The 14,891-nt window shown below is 41.4% G+C and overlaps 1 protein-coding gene across 1 annotated transcript; it reads left to right on the top strand.

Annotated features, from left to right (window-relative positions):
• The first annotated feature begins 6,242 nt into the window (after positions 1 to 6,242).
• Positions 6,243 to 11,316, top strand: LOC126874319 (uncharacterized). The gene is made up of 3 exons (XM_050636198.1): positions 6,243 to 6,477; positions 6,561 to 6,645; positions 9,469 to 11,316. The coding sequence occupies exons 1-3, from the start codon at positions 6,363 to 6,365 to the stop codon at positions 11,297 to 11,299; spliced, it is 2,031 nt and encodes a 676-aa protein (XP_050492155.1). The 5' UTR covers positions 6,243 to 6,362; the 3' UTR covers positions 11,300 to 11,316.
• The last annotated feature ends 3,575 nt before the right edge of the window (positions 11,317 to 14,891 follow it).

The raw sequence follows: 14,891 nt of genomic DNA, 5'->3' as shown, positions 1-14,891 counted from the left end.
CCAAAATGCCAACCATAACTCGACATCAGAAGTGGGATCAGAACAGCTTAAAGTAATACAAGAGCAGATGGCCTTTATGCGCGAGTTAATTCAAACGCTAGCGCAAATACCGAGGGAGCAGGATATACGAAATTCAAAGGGAAAATGACCAGCCGCATCGTCGAAGGTGACTTGCTTCAAATGCCATGAGGAGGGACATATCGCGCCTAATTGTCCACTATTGCGGAAAAGAAACCACGATTCCATTGACGAACGCCGGATTGACTCCTGTGTAGTGGAAGCTCCGGCTAGTAGATTAAGCCATCTGAGTGAGTCGTATCCATTGTACTTTGATTTTGGGGTCAAGATTTCGTTAATTAAAGAGTCCTTAGCCTCGAAATTTTCAGGTAAAAGAATAACCGATATAGTAGTGATGCGGGGAATCGGGAATACTTATATTAAGAGTACACTTCAGATTTTGTCCACTGTTTGTATTAATGGTCTTACATTGGAGATAGTTTTTCATGTCCTTGTTTATGATTACTTAAAATACGATATCATGATTGGACGCGAGATTTTAAGCCAAGGATTTGACGTAAATATCACGCAAAATAGCCTCGTTATTTGTAAAACAAAGATCATTAACGCCTGTGGTAAAGTCGCGGAAGATGCGGTCAACATTAACGAAGTTGACACTGATGTGATCGGTAACGATAAAGATCGATTAATCTCTGTTCTCAAAAACTTAAGGAATCATTCATTACGGGTTTTCCGCGTACTCGCGCAAGTACGGGCCGGTTAGAAATACGGCTAATTGATCCCAACGTCACCGTGCAGAGAAGCCCTCACAGGCTTAGCGAGGAAGAGCGGAGAATAGTACGTGAGAGAATAGGCGAATTAATTAGAGGAAAAATTGTAAGACCTAGTAATTCGCCGTTCGCAATCCCCAAATCTCCGAAATCGTCAATAAATTACAAAACGAGGAGCTCGCGGAAGATATCGCGAATACGTATGAACTGCGATCCAGTACTCTTTACCGTAAAATACAACGAAAAGGCAGAACCCTCTGCTTACCCATTGTTCCGAGAGGTTTTAGATGGTCCGTTATTAACCACGTGCATCAGTCAATTATGCACTTAGGTTGGGATAAAACGCTTGAGAAACTGTACGAGTATTACTGGTTCGAGGGAATGGCGAAGTATGTTCGTAAATTCGTCGAGAGCTGTCATGCTGGTCGAGTTTCGAAGGCTAGTTCAGGTAAAATACAAGCTGAACTACATCCTATACCTAAGACCGGCATACCGTGGCATACAGTGCACATGGACATAACGTGCAAGCTAAATGGCAAAAATGATTCGAAAGAATATGTTATTGTCTTGGTCGACGCCTTCACGAAATTCGTGTACATGTATTACACTCGCAAATTAGATTGGCTTAGCATTGTCAAAGCACTTAAGTCCGCTATATTTTTATTCGGTAGTCCCTGTCGGATAATAGCGGATCAAGGAAGATGTTTTACGTGCAGGGAATTTCAAGAATTCTGTGAAAGTAAACAAATTAAAGTTCATTTGATTGCGACCGGTGCAAGTAGGGCCAATGGACAGGTAGAGCGTGCTATGAGTATGTTAAAGAATATATTTACAACGGTAGAAACGACCGGGCGTTCATGGCAAGACGCGATCGGGGAGATACAATTGGCTTTGAATTGCACCACCAACCGTGTGACTAAATCAAGTCCTTTAGAGTTATTGATCGGTAGAGTAGCAAGACCATATGACTTATTGCTACCTGATAACATCGAGGAAAAAGAAATAGATATCTCCAGTGTAAGACAACAGGCAATAAAAGAAATGGAAACTAATGCTAGGTACGACAAAGAGGGATTCGACAAAACCAAAGCTAAAGTGGTTAGGTTTAATCTCGGTGATTTGGTATTACGCCAAAATGAAGAAAGGAACCAGACAAAATTGGATCCAAAATTCAGGGGTCCATTTGTGATATCGGAGGTTCTCGAAAGAGACCGATATACCTTGAAAACACTGGATGGGAAAAGGTCATACAAGTACAGTCATGATAGGTTAAGAAAAATGCTGGATAGTTGCATTCCTGGTGAGTTGGATGTCTGTGGTGATAACGAGAACAGTGACCATGGCGATGTGAGTACCCCGATCTCAGAGGATCATAGGATTACATGAGCCCAGGTGGGTTGGAGTTCAGTGTGGTCAAGCACTGGAAGTGACAATGTCACGAAGCTGGAGCTGGTCTAGTACCGACAGTGACAATGTTACGAAGCTGGTTATGGAATGAACTTTGAGTGAATGTGCAATTCGAAGGATGAGACTCATTTGGGTGCAAAATCGAGAATGGTCCATCATGTCATTACGACCCGACTGATAGCCCACAGGATGCAACTGGCACTTTGAATGCTAATCATAATGATACTAATCTTGTTTCCTTTCGTTTTGTCGTCGAAGGTACACCCGAGGACGTATGATAGTCAGGATGGCCGTGTCGGAGATGAAAGGAAAGCCGAAGCCTTTCTTTGGAAATTCTGGGAACATCCTCTAGTACTGTAGCCTAGATTTTAACATAGCTGTAATTGTTACTGCTATTTCTAATAGAACTTGAACCTAAAAATAATAACAAGGAAATTTTCGAAATTAAAAAGGATCTAAACACAATAATTACGGTTGAGTCACCCAGACATAAAAAAGATATACCGCAATGTATGCGGTGTCAACAATATGGACACACAAAGAATTACTGCAACAGAAACCCGGCGTGTGTCAAATGCACAGAAATGCATCTAACAACGAACTGCCCATACACGGGAAAAACAAACGATGTAAAATGTTACAACTGCAGTGGAAACCACCCAGCCAGCTACAAAGGCTGTATAGTCAGAAAGTAACTGCAACGTAAACTGTTTCCGCCGCTTCGAAACAGGACACTCAACAACTTTCACGCGCAACAGGATACCACAGAAACCGTGACAACACCAAATCTACAGCACGTACTGAACAATAACGACAGTAACGCCAACACCGTTGGTAGCCGAAGCTACGCGCAAGTAGTCAACCAATCGCCACATCTAGACAATCACAGCAGCGACACTACAGAAATCAAGGAACTGCTCAAACTGCATCAAAAACACCGAAATGCTAACAAAAATGATAAGCGAACAAAACGCAGTCCTCAGATAGCAAACGCAACAAATCACAGTCATACTACAACTACTTACAAACATGCTAAGCAAAAAATAAAAATGGACACGCTGATAATAGCAGCCTGGAACTCTAACGGCCTACAACAAAGGGCCCTAGAAACTAAAACATTCCTGTATAACAGTAATATCGACATACTACTCGTACCAGAAACACACTTCACTACAAAAAGTTACATAAAAATACCGTACTACATCATATATGATACCAAGCATCCCTCAGGAAAAGCACACGGAGGGACCGCAGTAATAATAAGAAAAGACATTAAACACCACTTAGATAGCCAAGTTAGTAAGGAATATATTCAAGCAACCACCGTTACAGTACAAACTAGCAGCAATCATTTACAGTTGTCAGCAGTATATGTACCACCGCGACACAAAATAACATCGCAAATGTGGGAAGAGTACTTTCAACACTTAGGTGGCAAATATATCGCAGCGGGAGACTACAACTCAAAGCACACACTATGGGGATCAAGAATCATTACACCTCGAGCTGGAACCCTGGAAAGCCTATTCAAGAAGGTGAATCAACCAATAGACGAACAGAAATAATTCCGCCAGACATCCTCGAAAAAATTAGAGAGAAAAGAAAAGCGAAAGCAAAATGGCAAAAACATAGATCAAAAGAAAACAAAAAACACCTAAACAAACTTGCAAAGGAAATAAAAAACAAAATAGAAGAACACAACAACAACGAGTTCACAAAGTTCATAGAGCACTATCTGCACACGAGAATTCCAAATACTCCCTATGGAAATCAAAATTAAGAACAGTTCACATAGTTTCAAGAAAATAGACATCCCGACGCTAGAGATAATATTAGAAACGGCTCAAACAACACTCAAACGGCTCGGTTAAAAACACAAGTCAATACCCTACAATTCGAACTACGTATAAATTCACTCAGAGAATGTGGTATTCCAACATTACAAATATTAGGATACGCAGCCCTAGAACAAGGAACAGTATATATATTGTATAAATATAAACTTTTCGAATATCTAAGTCGAGTAATTCCTAAAAATGTATTTATCAGGATACCTTGCTCCACTGCTCACGTAAACAATATGCATCAAATACCAACACCACCAATTCTTCCATCAACCTGTCACAGATGAAATCCGACTAAACAAAGCGATAAGATAGCGAAATTTCAAGCACCTTAGCATGAGTGACCATCGGAATAACATCCGGTCACTCTATCCTTTCTCAGAAATATATCATAAATACGATCGAAGCCTCTTCCCACTCCCACGGATAAAAGAATTTAAATACTCTCCCTAAAATCATTCAAGTCAGACTTGAACAGTCACGCCTAGAGCTCGGAAGTGTATTGTAAACCAGGAAAAAAAAATAAAGTTTCTTTTTTTTTCTTAAATTTCTTTTTATTTTACGTGACATTTTTGGCGATCCTGCCAAGATCCATTCGCTTCAGTGTAAACGAAATCACGATTTCGGCGTACGCGCATCATTGAAGATCGAAGGATCAACGGACCCAGTGCGAATCTTTGCTACTACGAAGCCCTGCAGCAACTTTCAACGTTCCACTACGGTGAAACTAGACGAGAGGATTACGGTCAGCGCAGAGCAAGCCTACGAATAAGATTCGGAATCTAGAACCAACCAGAGAGGAAACATCCCTGAGACTCCTCAACGGTCATAGCTACTACGGTAAGCTGAAAAATCTGGATTCATTTTCACGATACCGTGTGAGAAAACCCAGTTTCCCAAGCGCTTCGAGTCCAAATAGCAACAGTAGTTCAGAATCAATAAGCTCAATTAGAATCATGCTCACATCACGAAAAGACAAAGTCGAAACTATTGAAACCGTTTCTACAAACGGAGGTACGGACAATTCGATTCGTGCCATACTCGACGTGATACAAAGACAAATTGAAATTCTTGCGCAACGTGTAGAAGAGACACAACGGACGGCCGACAGTGAAAATAAGAAGCGTGCAGCGGAAATAGAACTATTAGGCAAAAATATCTCCAAGATAAAAATAGGACGCGACGCTACTACAGAACTAGGCTCCCTTATTACTATGGACGAATCTGTTGCCGCGAGAGATAGAACTTCCCCACCATGCGTTCCAATTCGAACAGAAGAAGGCAACCATCCCTCTTACGAAGACCGTCCACCGCAATTCGCCTCTCCGAGCTTACGGGCCAAAGACGCGATAGTATGTATTCCGCAATTAAACGGCGAAGACAATATCGGAGTAGAAGAATTCATACGCGAAGTACGCGAATTACGAGCCATGTGTAGCGAACCCACGTTATTATTAAAAATGATCAAAATCGGGAAAATCACGGGTAAAGCCGCAATGGTCATCTGCAATATACCGATATACGAATACGGACACCTGTACGATGCCCTAAGACGAAACGTAGCCACCCAAGACTCTGTTAGAGAACATCAAGACCAGCTACGCGAAACGAGACAGCGTCACGACGAAAGTGTGCAAAGTTATATCATCGGGTTCCGCAGAGCGCTCAATAAATTACAATACAGTATAACGAACGAATACTGTGACGAAATTACTAGACGAGCTATGAACGACAGGATTTTAAAAGACTCCGTGATCGATTTTATCCGAGGCCTGAAAGGCGAAATAGGACAATTACTACTCGCCAATCCACCATACAATCTCCTTGAAGCCGAAAAGAAAGCCACCGACATCGAGCGATTCTTCAGGGAAGATCGAAATCGACGACCAAAACCAATAGAACGACTACGACTGCCTGAGCAGCAACGACTAACAACCAATAATCCTAATCCGATCATTAGAAAACCAACTCCAATGCCAAAAAGCTTCCGACAAACCGAACAAATACCACTTGCCCAAAGGACACAATTAAAATGCTTCAAATGCAATCAGATCGGACATGTCTCCAGACAATGTAGAAATTTTCGAACACTCAGCCAATTTCCGAGACCACCAGCAGTCCACAATCTCGAGGCACACAAGGAAGAAATAGAGAAACCAATAGACCAGTCTTACGAATTAACGCCACAACAGGAAGACCCACAGTACTTTTACGATCCGACGGACAGCGACATAAATTCCTCATTGACAGCGGAGCAGGAATTAATATACTCAAGCGAAGATGCGTATTACGACCAAGAATAACAAAAGAACGGAAATTCTCGATGGGACACTCTAAATTTAAAACCAACGAACACGCTTTGATAAAACTATTTGGCAAAACTCTAGAATTTTTTGTGGTAGAAGACAACTTTCCAATTATAGAAGACGGCATACTCGGTTTGCCAGCCCTATCTAAATTCAAATTTGAACTCTCGAATCAACAATTAAAACTTGACAATAATATACTTTTATTGCAACAGGAAAACGACGTACCTCCAAAACAAGCAGTGTCAAAAACAGTCTACCTGGAAGGAAAACCGACAACGATATGCTTTATCAATGGTGGTGAGTGCCCAGCCAAAATGGCTAATTTTATCGAAAATTCAAATACGTACGATCAAGTCTCCACGTTTAAAGATTTAGTTAGACTTTCGCATATAGAGAAAACCCTCCGTGAACCAATCGAAAAGATATTGCTGTTCTACCTCGACGTATTCAATCTAGAGACCGACTTATTACCATGCACTAACCTTGTTAAACACACAATAACGTTAAAAGAAAATAAAATCATTAACACAAAATCTTACCGACCGCCTGAATGCCATAAAGAAGAAATCAAACGACAAATGGACGAAATGCTACAAAAGAACATTATAGAACCATCTGATTCTCCTTACAATTCACCAGTCTGGGTAGTACCAAAAAAGGCAGACGCCTCAGGGAAACAGAAATGGCGAATTGTAATGGACTTCAGAAAAATAAACGAACTGACTGACCAGGACGCATATCCATTACCTGACATAGACGACATACTATCCCAACTAGGCAACGCAAAATTCTTCTCAGCCCTCGATTTATCCTCCGGATTCCACCAAATCCCAATGGACATAGACTCTAAAAAGTACACAGCATTCTCCACACCACAAGGACACTATCATTACAATAGGATGCCATTCGGTTTAAAGAATGCACCTGCAACATTTCAACGCATGATGGATACCGCGCTAAGAGGACTCACAAATAAACATTGCTTCGTATATTTAGACGACATTATAATATTCGGACAGTCGATTGAAGAGCACAATAGCAACCTCGCGATAGTATTGCAACGCCTACGCGAACTCGGACTCAAAATACAGCCGGACAAATGCGAATTTCTCAAACCAGAATTAGAATATCTTGGACATATAGTAACCGCCGAAGGTGTAAAGCCAAATCCCAAAAAATTAGAAGCCGTTAGCAATTTCAAACAGCCACGTAATCCCACAGACATCAAATCGTTCTTAGGACTAGCAGGTTATTACCGTAAGTTCATCAGAAACTTTTCTAAGATCGCGAAACCATTGACCGAACTTACAAAAAAGGAGACACCATTTCATTGGACAGATAAAACCCAGGAAGCATTCCAGACATTAAAAAACAAACTCTGTTCATCACCCGTACTAAAATTCCCAGACTTTGCGAAACCATTCACATTAACGACTGACGCCAGTAACGAAGGTATAGGTGCAATCTTATCACAGGACGGACATCCATGTTGTTATATCTCGCGAACTCTAAACCCACCGGAACGAAACTATTCCACTACAGAAAAAGAACTTTTAGCAATAGTATGGGCCGTGAAACGCCTCCGACAATATCTGTTAGGACGGAAATTCCTCATCCGAACCGATCACCAAGCACTAAAATGGTTACAGAATTGCAAAGACCTCTCATCACGCTTGATGAGATGGCGATTAAAACTAGAAGAATACGAATACGACATAGAATACACGAAAGGAAAAGATAATACTGCAGCCGACGCACTATCTAGAATACATGTTCTGACCAGACGACGCGAAAATTTGAACATAGAACTCGATAAAAAATATCACGATTGGGAAAAATCTACCGACGCGTTACCCAAAATTCTCAAAATGACTCCGAACCGTAAATCTTTCTATCAATTATCCAAAACAGAGCTAGGAAATTACGACAGAATCGAATGGTTAACTAAATTAAACGAAATTATTCATATAAACGAAAAGATAGGTATAGGCGACGACAGTTTCACAGAGACCGAAAAGAACGCGATCAAACAAATTTTACTATTCCTGAACGACACCGTAAAAGAATTAAATTTTGCATGGGAACCAATTCAAACATATAGCGACGAAGAAATAGACGAATTATTGAAAGAAAATCACGATTTAGTAGGACACCCCGGTATACAAAAGACATACGACCGCATTCGTGAACGGCACAGAGTACCAGATTTGATGAAACGTATACAACAACATATAGAATCATGCGACACCTGCCAAACATCTAAAACTACACGTATCAGACCGCGCGAAGAACCTTGTATCACCGACACACCCCTCGAACCAAACGATAAAATTGCTATGGACTTATTAGGCCCACTGAAAAAGACGAAAAAAGGCAATCAGTACATTCTATCCATACATGACGAATTAACAAAATACTTAATACTCGTACCACTAAAAACTCAGCAAACGGAAACAATTTGGAACGCACTCTTGAATCATTACATTTACATCTTTTCCGCTCCAAAAAAGATATTAACTGACCGCGGACAGAATTTTATATCTAGTTTAATGCAACAGTACGAAGACGCGTTCAAAATCAAACATATCAAAACGACATCCTTCCACCCACAAAGTAACGGATCGTTAGAACGGACACACGCAGTAATAACAGACATGTTAAAATCGATACAGCGAAATTCGGATGAAGAATGGGACGATCAACTTAACTTTGTATGCCTTGCATATAACACAATGATACACGACTCTACTGGTTACACGCCATTCGAACTCACATTCGGACACCAAGCCAATCTTCCCTCCACAATATCCAAGAATCCCCAACGCACATACGCAGACGAAGTCACGTTCCGCAAAAAGGAATGGGACTCTAGACTCCGACACGCTCGCGAAACATTGATCAAAAGTAAACAGCGATATCAGCGCGATCAAAAACGTAAAATTATAAAACCTCAATCAGTTTTCAAAGAAGGAGACTCCGTTTTAATACATAACGATCATAAAAGGCATAAACTTGATGTGGAATGGTTAGGACCGTACACGATTGATAAAGTATGTACTCCATACTATCTGATTCAAGACAAAAAGATACACGGTAATCGTTTAAAACCTTACTTTCCAGGTCGACGCTCCTCTTTGCCGGAATAGTATCCGCGCAAATAAATATTACACCATTAGAAGGAAACTCTGTATTCGTAGAAAACATAGGAAAAGGATATTTGTACAGCGATACTGCCAATGTTATAGTAGGATTAGACACTAGCGACATATACGAGCAGATCAGCACAATAGAATCATATAAATTAACAATAGACTCACGTGCAATCAGCAAAGAATACGCTGAAAAGTTAGACGGATTACAAAATCGTATCAATAACCTAAAACAACTCGCAAAACACTTGAAAGCGTTAACACATACCAGAAGTACACGAGGTTTATTCAACATCATAGGTTCCGTATCGAAAAGTCTGTTCGGAACTCTCGACGATGACGATCTTACGCTCATAAACGAGAATATGAACAAACTATTCGATGACAATAATAAAATCAAGACCATAATAGCTAATCAAACAGCACTTATTAGAAAAATTGTAAACTCAGAAAACCTAAACCACTTAGAGAGATCACATAGTGATATATTAAAATTTCAACAGCAGGCAAATATCGATAGATCTATGCTTAAGATGATCATGAAAGTCGACACCGCGATGCAAACTTTACACTTCCAATTAGATGAAATACTTAACGTCATGATATTAGGCAAACAAGGAATAATTAGTCCACAAATACTTGACCCCAATGAATTCATAGAAAATTACGCCAAGGCAATAGGTAGCCAGATGTACAACACCGCGATTTCTGCCAAAACCGAACATTTTCAATTCATACTCGACATCAGTGATCTTAAAATCTTCACAATAGATGACAAAATATTTTTCAAAATCATAGTACCTTTAGTCTCTAACACAGAATGGAACATATTACAAGTATATCCTATCCCGAGTAAAAGAAATGGAGTATTTTTGGCTCCAGTAGTCGAACATCAGATATATTTAACTTCAGGTCTTTCATTTATAAACGCTGATATCGAGTATTTCAACAAACTTTGTAAGAATCGAGCCGGAACCACTATATGCAAACAAACACTACCAATCCATGACAGAAATTCAAGAACCGATTGTCGCAGCGAAATAATAAATTTCAAACCACACATTGAACATTGTCAAATAACTGTACTTAAGATTGAAGACATTAGCTTTATACCGCTCAAAACTAGCAACTGTTACATTGCGATACCAGCAAATCCGATAGAAATAGACACAATTTGCCAAACGAAACATACCTTACAAAAACTTGACAAGCCTTCCATCATAAGAGCTAACACTTCTTGCGATATATTGTACAAAGACGAACACATGCGTATAGGCGAAACAAAAAACGAAGTCATATACGAAATCAAAACAAAAACCCTAGCGCTCAAAACAAACGATAGTTTCACTCATCTATTAGATAAACTCGAGCGAGCACCGAAAATAATAGATAATTTACAAGGCTATAAAACAAAGATCGATAAAATAGGCGACGAGATAGAAACTCTTAATTTCGAACACAGAATTAAAAATATACAGTATTGGGGACTAACCACGCTCCAGATATTAGGGTACATAGCATTAGGCATACTAGGTATATATGGATTAAACAAAATAGGGGTATTCAAATGCATCAAGAAATGTATACCGAACAAATTATGTATCAATTTATTTTGCTGCCGAAATGAAACTGTAATCAACAGCCACAATGCGACAGCCCCACCAGTACCACTCACCCTGGGCTCAACACCCAACATCTATATTCCAACCAACACATACCACTCAGATGAAGAGGAGGAATCAGCTGTAATTTTCAAGCCACGTCAAGTCCGATTCCACAAAAATCTTCTGAAGAAAACTTGAGGGATCAAGTTCAATCTAAGAAGGGGGGAATGTCACAGACGAAATTCGAGCAACTGTATATAACAAACCGAAATTCCGAACGCCTTATCGCGTGTGACCGTCCGGTCAGCATCCGTTCTCAGCCGCCTGAGTGGCATTCGATCACTCCAGCCGTTCTCCGAATTTTACACTAAGTATAAACAAAACCTTCTCCCACTCCAACGAATGGAAGAATATAAATTCTCCCTTCAAAATCATCCAGTCAGTCTAATAAAAAAATTCTTAACTAATCCAAGTATCGAAAGTGTGTCATCGCGAACCGAAAAAATTGTATAAATTGAGTAAAAAATAAAAAGAACTTAATCTCTTTTTCGGAAATTAACAAGTTCCTTATTTTTACCTTAATTTTACACGACATCCGCATCGTCCGTCGTATTAAAACTCTCTACGTTAGCGATCTCGTCAAATTTAGTTAAAAATATGTCGGTTGTAAGACCCGTCGTCATATATTTAAAAAATTTGGTTCGATCACTTACAGTCCTCGTTTTAAAAGTGTGAAATATATATAGGTGGTCCGATGTTGTGAAAGCATTGTGGCGGATGAGAAGAGAGTTGTGCGTTTCGTCCCGGGACTACCGGTGGACTCGTCAGTAAGGCTATGCCCGGTAGTCCCTGCCTTAGACGCAGAGGGAGTCTCGCTAGGTGCGGTATTTGTATCAATCGCTTGTATATTCGACCGCTAGCGAGCTAGACAGACTCGTTGTCGTCGTAGCCCTCTGGTGTTGGCGGTTGGTACCCGCGAATCGCCCGGGAGGTGTTGCGCTGCGTTGATGCCTCGACCTGTCGGCATCCTGTTGATACCGATCCGCCACAGCATTTAAAACCTTACTCCTTACGTGGAGGTCGTTAACTTTGTTTGTTGCACTGATTATGTCAGAGCAACTCGTCCTTCCGTTCCTAAAAAACGTGTATTTATCGTCCAACCTTATAGGGAACACACCGTAATTGCACAGGGTTTCCATTAAAATTCTTCCTCGCTCGTCTGTGGTTTGTCCTCCCCAGCAAATGGACTTAGCGTTAAAGTCGCCAGCCACAACAAATTTCTTGTTTCTGCTTACACCATTCCTTATCTCCGATGCAAGCTTATTTATATACAACATGTATTCCTATATCTTGATATTGGGCGAGCAATAACCACTGAAACAGAGGATGTCACCTACACCAATAACCACTAGTCCGCCCTTCCTGTACAGAAGCGTTTCATCCGGTGCTCGACCATTGAATTGCGTGACCGAAATCGAATCATCACCCTTAGTATCATTATATCAGTAAGGTAGCTGCCTGTACGGTTCGGATATTATCACATCCGGTCTGGCCTTGATCGCGCTTTGGCGCATTAGATCCTGCGCCATCCTACATCTATTTAAATTAATCTGGAGGATTTTCATCTCCTCCCTTGTCTAACTTGTCGTAACATTTCCTTATAATTCCTATAACTAGGGCATGCTAGGGACCCCGTCACATGGTCAAATCTAATACCCGTCTCCTTGCTGCATATCGCACAACACCGGCATCCTGCTATTGTGTGGTCTCTTCCTCCACACTTCCTGTATACCTCCTTTCCTGGACTTACAGCCTTACACTTGTTTGAAGTGCATATGACATCTAAAACACTTGATCACATTAGGCAACACCCTAACCGTGACTATGGTTAGGCCCGTCCTAATCTTAATATTATCACCGCCTTTATCGATGTACGTTATCGACAGAACAATGATCGCCAATTGCGTGCCCCACGGCGCCCTTCTCCTCATCTTGACTTCCAATTCCCCGCTCTCTTTAATTCTTAACTCTTCCTTCAGGGATTCAACGAGTTTCTCCTTACTCATCAGTGAATTCACTTCTTTTATCTCCACCGACACCTTGTCTTGTAAAGGCGTCACTCCCACCTTGTCGTCAATAAGCTCGTTTATCTTATTGGCAGCGACTTTCACTTCGCAGCCAGCCCTCATTGCTGTCAGGATGTCCCCAGCTCTTGTTTTACGAATACCCGAACTTTCCTTAAGAACATCCTTCGCCATCATAAGATCTTTATATACTTGAAGCCAATCCTTATTCTCCCCTACTTTGATAAGGATGGCTTCCGGCCTTCTATGAGCTCTCAGCATCTTCGGCCCTCGATTCTCGGTAGGCGTCAGCGGCGATGGTCCGCGTTCCTCTTTGTCATTTCCTATCTTTTCTTTTATCCTCCCTTTCTCTCTCCTGCTCATTTGGACCATCCACTCGTCTCCGGATTCGCAGGATTCTACATATCTAGTGTCCATAGCACTCCTCCTCTTTGAACCACATACCTCTGCATAAGGGGTATCGCTTCTTCTTATTCTCTTTTTGATCTCTTTTCCCTTAATTTCCAGCGGGGCGACCGTCTTCCTTTTATTTCTGGATTCTGAGGACATCCCTCCACTGCTGTTCCTATTTCCTCTTCCTGTCTCCTCTATCAGAGAGGAGGTTTGTGTGGAGACCTCTACTTCCTCAGATCTCCCCACTCTTCTCTTACTTCTCCTTCCTCTCTTACTTACCGTCGTCATAAGCTTGCCCCATGCTTCATCCGTCTTCCTATTAGCCGCGGAAGCAAGCTCATGAATTTTTGGATCCTTCTTGGAGATGAGGTGTAATCTCTGAACTAGCCGGGCAAGGCGTGTATTTTACCTGGGTTGGGACGAACTTCTCCGTCATGAATTACATATCCCAAATAGAGTACCGATGTCTTTAGAAAAGAACATTTTGAAACGTTAAAGGAGTATGCGGCTTTTACGAGGGTATCTAATACAGTGTGCAATCTTTCTAGAGCTTGATCTATCGAGTCGGCAATAATTAGGACGTCGAGCTGTCGAATTAGGATGAATGGGAATTTGATGAAACCCGCTGGCCACGTGCGAGCTAATGAAGTATCTCGCCTTTTGCAATCTCGTGATTTGATCCGCGATAAGGGGTAGGGGATACCGATCCGCGACCGCATTTTTATTTAACGCTCGAAAATCTACACACAGTCTATCTGAGCCGTCCTTTTCCTTCACGAGTAACATAGGGCTCGCGAAAGGTGAACTACTAGGTCTTATGATTTTCGCTCTAATTAGTTCGCTGATTCTCTCTCGCACTATTCTCCACTCTTCCTCGCTAAGTCTATAAGGACTTCTTTATACGGTGATGTTGGGATCTATTAATCGAATTTCTAACTGGTCTGTATTTACGCGAATACGTAAGAAACCCGTAACGAACGAATCTTTGAATTTTCAAAAAGAAAAATTAATCGGCTTTTATCACTACCACCTTTATTTTTTTTTTATTAACGTGGAGGACATCCGCACGGACACCAGGTCGCTTCTGGTGGCGTGGTAGTGCCGGACTCCAACCGACTAAAACCTCCACGATGACCTCCACGAATCGCAGTGGTGGCAGCGCGCGGTCGCCTCCTTCCCGATTCGGTGCAGATACTCACCGAAGCAGCCGTATCCGGTGAGCACCTGCGCAACCCTGTAGGTCAGGGGAGGTCCGCCGCCGTCCAACCAAACGTCCCAGTTTGGAAGGACGGCCCCGAGGACCCCTATCCCCG

Source organism: Bombus huntii, chromosome 16, assembly GCF_024542735.1.
Source record: "Bombus huntii isolate Logan2020A chromosome 16, iyBomHunt1.1, whole genome shotgun sequence".
Classification (NCBI taxonomy): domain Eukaryota; kingdom Metazoa; phylum Arthropoda; class Insecta; order Hymenoptera; family Apidae; genus Bombus; species Bombus huntii.
This window is presented reverse-complemented; position numbering and strand designations above follow the sequence as displayed.

Bases quoted from the DNA above. Each gene is read 5' to 3' on its own strand.
- LOC126874319 (XM_050636198.1), top strand. From the start codon at position 6,363: ATGGGACACTCTAAATTTAAAACCAACGAACACGCTTTGATAAAACTA. The intron at 6,478-6,560 runs GTTTGCCAGCCC...TTATTGCAACAG, and splicing joins TATAGAAGACGGCATACTCG to GAAAACGACGTACCTCCAAA. The intron at 6,646-9,468 runs GTGAGTGCCCAG...CTTACTTTCCAG, and splicing joins GATATGCTTTATCAATGGTG to GTCGACGCTCCTCTTTGCCG.